A 6,000-nucleotide genomic window follows, 5' to 3' on the forward strand; every position below is an offset into this window, starting at 1 on the left:
TTGTCCTTAGTACTGCACTTGGACCAACATGTTAAATTATTAACTGTAATTAAAATTTGTTATCAAAGATATTTTCAGATTCAATATATTATTTATTGGCTAATAAACATCCTTATTCCTACTTCCAAGCAGAAATTTTACACATTAAAGCTGTAAACACTTCTGCAACCATAAAAGAATACAATAAATACCAAATAAAAAATTAAATACCATATTGTTTCAAATTTACGAAGCACTTTTTCATATTTTCAAGCTTAAAACTAAGACATATCTTTAAGATGCTTCTTAAATTTGGGTATTCTTTGTTACTTTTCAAAGTCTGTAGTATGTCCTGTTTATTTTATATTGTTTGTTATTTATACTTCATTTTAAACACAGTAAAATATTTAGTCTTTAATAAATACTTTTAAATTATAGTTTACTTTTAATCACCATCCAATTTTTCCTTAAAATTTCCTTTTCAGATTCAGATTATGGGATGAGACTATACAACACATGGGCAATCTGCAGGGAGGATGCTGCTTTGAAGACTTTCTAACAAAGTTCCTATTTAAGAGTTAGCCTCAAACTTTATAAAAGTCAAATATTTTCATTCAATTAATTGGATTATCAAAAAATAAAAAATTAATACTTTCAAAATGCTATAGAAGTTCTTCCAATAGAAATTGGATTTATATTTAGATTGTCCAATTACTGCACTTATTCTAAAATATTTCAAATATTTTTGAATAATACAAAAAGTATTTCATATATATCACAAATATAATATTGAAAAATAAGCCTAGTTTTCACCATCATATTGTAGATTTCTTGTCTGACTGTGTGTAGAGTAGGTTAGAATACTTATGTGTAACAATATGGTTTTGAATAGTTACAAATGATCTGAATACAATATTTTTGGTTTGGTTTTGAATATATGTCTTCATGTGCCGGAATCAAGGAATAAATTCATATCGGTAATAATAAATTATAACAACCAACAAAATAAGATATAACAATGTTAGAAAAAACTAGAGGATTAAAGGAGTCAGGATGTTTATTTGGATTGAGCACTTGGAAATTTTCTATCCCATTTGCAGAACATCATCATTCAATGTTCTGACAATTCAAACAGAAGAACTGTTCGTGCATAACTCTGAATCTAACCGACCAACATTACAAGTTCAAACATGTTGATTAGTTAGATTCAAAAAATTATGCGCAAACAGTTGTTCCGTTTGAATTGTCAGAACATCAAATTTCGTCGATCCGAAGATGGGATTAAAAGTCCCGAAAAGCACTTAATCCAAATAAATATCCCTCACTCCTTTAACTCTTTCAAGATTTCTAATGTTTATATCAGAGTCATCTTTACCAGTTTTGAAATATATCAACTTTTAGAAGTAAAGTATCGACTTTTTCTTCATAGCAATGAACTGATGGATGTTTCGTAATTAGCATATACATTTGCATATAAAATACAAAATCCATAGTCAGGACAACTAAAAAGTCATCAATTTACAACTTCACAATTCTACTAGCATTTTACATCATTTGGATTCCGATCTTAAGCAGTTTAGAAAATATAATTTTTTAACATTATTCATTGATAAATTACTAAAAAAAACTGAATGAAACTTTATGAACTTAATAATTCACCTTTACAGTATTAAGCAGAACATTCGTTTCATTTCTAAATTATATAAATATTAATTACTATACTTTTACGTTTGAATACACCGAGCCAAGTAAAACTTGGCGCGGTACATTTAAAGACAACCTTTGAAACAGTCACTAAGTAGGAAGAGGTAAATTCCGTCGCACGGGCAGAAAGATACGAAATCTCTGCCCAATTGTACAAATACGCCGATAGAAACAAAAAATTTACAACACAACACCTTATATTCTCTGTTACCGTTGTTTATTATTACTTCAAATCAAATTCTACTTAGTAATACGCAACATAAATGTGGATTAAATGCACTTTATAGCACTGTTGCCTTTTTTTATTGTTTTGGCTACGAAGCAACATTCATTTACACCACTTCTAACATATTTTCAGCCATGTGTAGACTTCTGTATGTAGCAATTCACATTTTATTTACATCAATCATCTGTACGATAAGATGCGGATGCGATTTGGCATCTTGCTACTATCATACAGATAAGCGGGAGTTTATCAGCTGTCAGAATACGTCAAATTACATAATATTTATATATTGAAAAAACCAGAATGTAATTTAGCTTTCAGAAAATTTTTTTAATCTCTAGAGCCTAAAATTTCTTACCATTCTGCTGAAAACTTCCGTCTGTCGATTCAATCGCCGACGAAGGTCTGCTGCGTGGCGATCCAATACAACTCCCCATTGTATTAATAGGAGAGATGACATTTCTTTATTACTACATCATCTATAACATTTTGACATTGATGAATGTTAACAATGATTATCAACGACTCTTAATTTAATCGTAATTGTTTTTATAGTTATTTAACGTCAACGAAAAGTCCATAAGGGATGCAAAAACCACTCCTTTACAAACATCGCACTTCTTTCTTCCGCCTTCCTCCTTCGTGCGCCTCCTATCGAAATTTAAGAAAACGAAAAGCCAAACGATACAAGAAATTCGTTTAATTAATTTTATTTTTTATTTCTTTCGTTTTAATTAGTTTCATTTTAATTACTTTTTTCATTTTTATGTATTAAAAAAAGTAATTCTTTACAGAAAATGTTTATAATTATTATTTCTTTTTAATTTAGAAATAATTATTTTGTTAATTTGATTACGTTATTTATATTTTAATAATTTATACTCGATAATATAAATTAGTGGCGATATCTTTTACGCATTATTTGTAGATTTAAAAAGTAATTATTTTAATTTATTATGATATATATGCGACTTTTCGTACGATAGATGTCGCATTTTGTGAAAAGAACATGTATTTGCGCATTGACGACAATTTTAAACATGGCGGCATAAGAAATCACAATTAATTTAAACCGTTTTCTTAATCTACTGTTTCAGAAATGTTGGGCCAAATTTCACACGCTTACAATGGAGGAAAACCCGAATAAAAAATTTGAGGGCCATTTTTGATCCGAAGATTGAAAGCAGGATGGCCGAGGGGCCATACAGCTCTGGAAGACTTCGAAGCCAATTTAGTTTATTTGACGAATATAAAATACAAAAATTTATTATCTAACTTTATGCGTATATATAAATGAGAACGTTGGTTTGTTTGTTTGTTTACTATACACTCCTAGGCCATTCGACCAATTGCTACGAAACTAAGCAGTTACGTTTATATATACCTAACTTAGGTAACGTTGTACAGTACATCCGATTCCAAAATAGTTATTGAATTTCTGTAAATCAATTATTTTCTATCTGCATTCGATTTGCTTATTTACACATAGCGCCATCTATTGGCAAAACAATTTAACAAAAAATTAACTAAATATAATTCTTATAAAAAAGATATAATTTTAAAAAATATATGTTATATTTACTTAATTACTGCGACAATGATATAGCGCGAAATATCATTACCAAAACGGTAGCATATAACACTTGCCTGCGTGCAATCGAAAATGTAACTCTGTGACAAATCTATAACTATTGTATTTAATTTTCCACATCTAAAGACTCGGGTTTTTTTTCATTTCTGAACTGTACTCTTTTAATTTTAATAAGCGCCCTCCGGTAGCCCTGTGCATAAAGCCACCGAACCTTGGTAGTTAGTTAGTCGTGGGTTCGGGCATAGCAAATGGGCTGGACTAAAGTACCTAGATATCAGAGTAGCGACATACGAGTCATCGCCGACATGTTCTGTCGACTGTCAACACGTGGTCTATGAATTTACATTAAGAAATGACGATTTTTTTTTAGTTTAATAAAGCATTTATTAAACTAAAAAAATCGATAATAAATATGTATCGAATTTAAAAAAAATCAAGTATTTTTACATCAGCTTCATCGTCACGCAAAAATGCAACAATATCGACAACAATACATTTTCTATTGTTTTCCATTTCTTTGTTGCGAGATTGAACGAAGAAACTTTAGCGATTTTTTTGTTTTTTTTTTCCTAGAAGATAACCGCTTCGGATATAAATGTGAGTAATATTTTTACAGACTACACAATATACTGTACAAATATTTTGATATTAAAGGAACTACCGATCTAGAAATTTGTCATTGGGTAATCATAAGGTTCTTGATGGTAGAAAAAGGTTGAATGGTCGCATTTAGGACGAGTATACTAGAAAACACCAGATTTCACAGGAAACAAAACAAAACTCTAAATTTGTCAGACAAACTGAAAAACCAAAAACAAATTCAATTTTGTTTTCAAATTTAATTTCTTTTTTGAAAAAGCATTGGAATTTGACAAATACTTGATGAAACTATAATATATGGAAATCAGGATTTCGATTACGATACAAAAACTTACAACTGTAGACAGTCTACAGGGGACGGTTGGCAAACGTTTAAGATTACAGCTTATCACTATAAATGACCCTGTATAGAATCCTGTAAGGAAATCGATCCGTTCGAATTCTATTAACATACAGATCTAAGAATTTTTCGGAAGGTGGTCTGTCCGGATATGTCTCTTCTCGTTCTTCACCACCGGGCCATGGGTCTGACCTCAACCCAAAATGGGCTTGATAAAAAAAAGAGGCATATACACATTTTCAGTTGAGGAACCAGATTGTTTAACTTTATTTCATTTCCTGGAGAAACTTTCCCTGAGAAAATTTATTCTACTCTTTACGTTTTTCATAGTAATTTTGTCAGAAGTAGCCAATATTTTCGAAGTTTTTCCTATGCTTCCCGTCTTTTATATTTATTACTATAATCTTATGACTTCATAAATAAAATTTCTGCGTAGATCTAGAAAATCTGTTGTAAAATTCTAGGACCGAAAGAATCGAAACATTTTTCAAATACGACTAAAAATATAAATGTGCCAGCCTACAAGTTTCCGAGACGACTACAACCGAACAAATATGCTATGCATGCGCTTATCACTCGTTGACACGAAAATTACAAATACACCTTCACTCTTTTCTCATTCTACTCCATGACAAGCAGAATTCAATTAGAGTCGTAGTGCAAGCCAACGCTTGAAGGAGGCGTGAATTTAGGAATGAACGTACTGTAGGGCACATTGCACTGGCGAACTTTGAATGAACACTCAGTCGCGTTGGCGGTGATATTGTAAAATCAGCTTAACTCCGAATTATAATCAGGGGCAAATTCTCTGGGCTTGCTTAGCACGCGTCACACGCTTAAGAGAAAGGTTTGACTGTCAATGTATTTTTTATATGAGAACATATATGCCAATAATAACTTATTCTAACGTGTAAACTCTTTTATCATTTGTGTTTGCGCTTACATCGATAGCTAGCCGCTAGCCGTTTTAAGTTAGTGCCATGCTTGCCGGAGCTCGATCGCTCGCTCGTGTGAAGATTGCCACAGCAAACAAGTGCGCCAGTCGAAGCATTTAATAAAATAGATGGATTTAAGAAAAAAATTAATTTTTAGTTGGATAAGGTAAAAATAATAATGTTGATATATTTAATAATTATTCCGAGTTTGTTACTTCGCAGCAAGATATAAACTTATCAAAAATAAATATAATCATCGAGCAACACTTACAATCTTTAAGTAATAGTGTCGAAAAATATTTCCCGTCAGAAAAAAACCACACGTGAAAGGAATTTGTGGATAACAAACCCTTTCATAGTATATGATAGTAATAAATTATATTTAAGTAACAGAGAATACGAGTCCATCCTTGAAATTAGTTCAGTTATGCTGAAAACTAGATTTTCAACAATGTCTATAGATAAATTTTCGATCAAAAGGAAAAATGAATATCCATTTCTACACGAGAAAGGGATGAAAATGTTAATCCCCTTCTCAACAACATATTTATGTAAAGCGGAATTTTCGACTATGGGGGTAACAAAAATTAAATTTAGAAATCGACTTTCAATTATTTTACCGCTC

The 6,000-nt window shown here is 31.0% G+C and overlaps 1 protein-coding gene across 1 annotated transcript in view; it reads right to left on the reverse strand.

The window, feature by feature from the left end:
- The window catches only part of LOC136980679 (ubiquitin domain-containing protein 2), a 28,148-nt gene extending 25,597 nt beyond the window's left edge, over positions 1-2,551 (reverse strand). Inside the window, exon 1 of the mRNA XM_067276843.1 lies at positions 2,268-2,551. Within this exon, the coding sequence (XP_067132944.1) occupies positions 2,268-2,346 (79 nt within the window). The 5' untranslated portion in view covers positions 2,347-2,551. The remainder of the gene's footprint in view (positions 1-2,267) is intronic.
- Between the last annotated feature and the right edge of the window lie 3,449 nt (positions 2,552-6,000).

Source organism: Centruroides vittatus, unplaced genomic scaffold (genome assembly GCF_030686945.1).
Source record: "Centruroides vittatus isolate TY-2023 unplaced genomic scaffold, ASM3068694v2 contig_717, whole genome shotgun sequence".
In the NCBI taxonomy this organism is placed as follows: Eukaryota; Metazoa; Arthropoda; class Arachnida; order Scorpiones; family Buthidae; genus Centruroides; species Centruroides vittatus.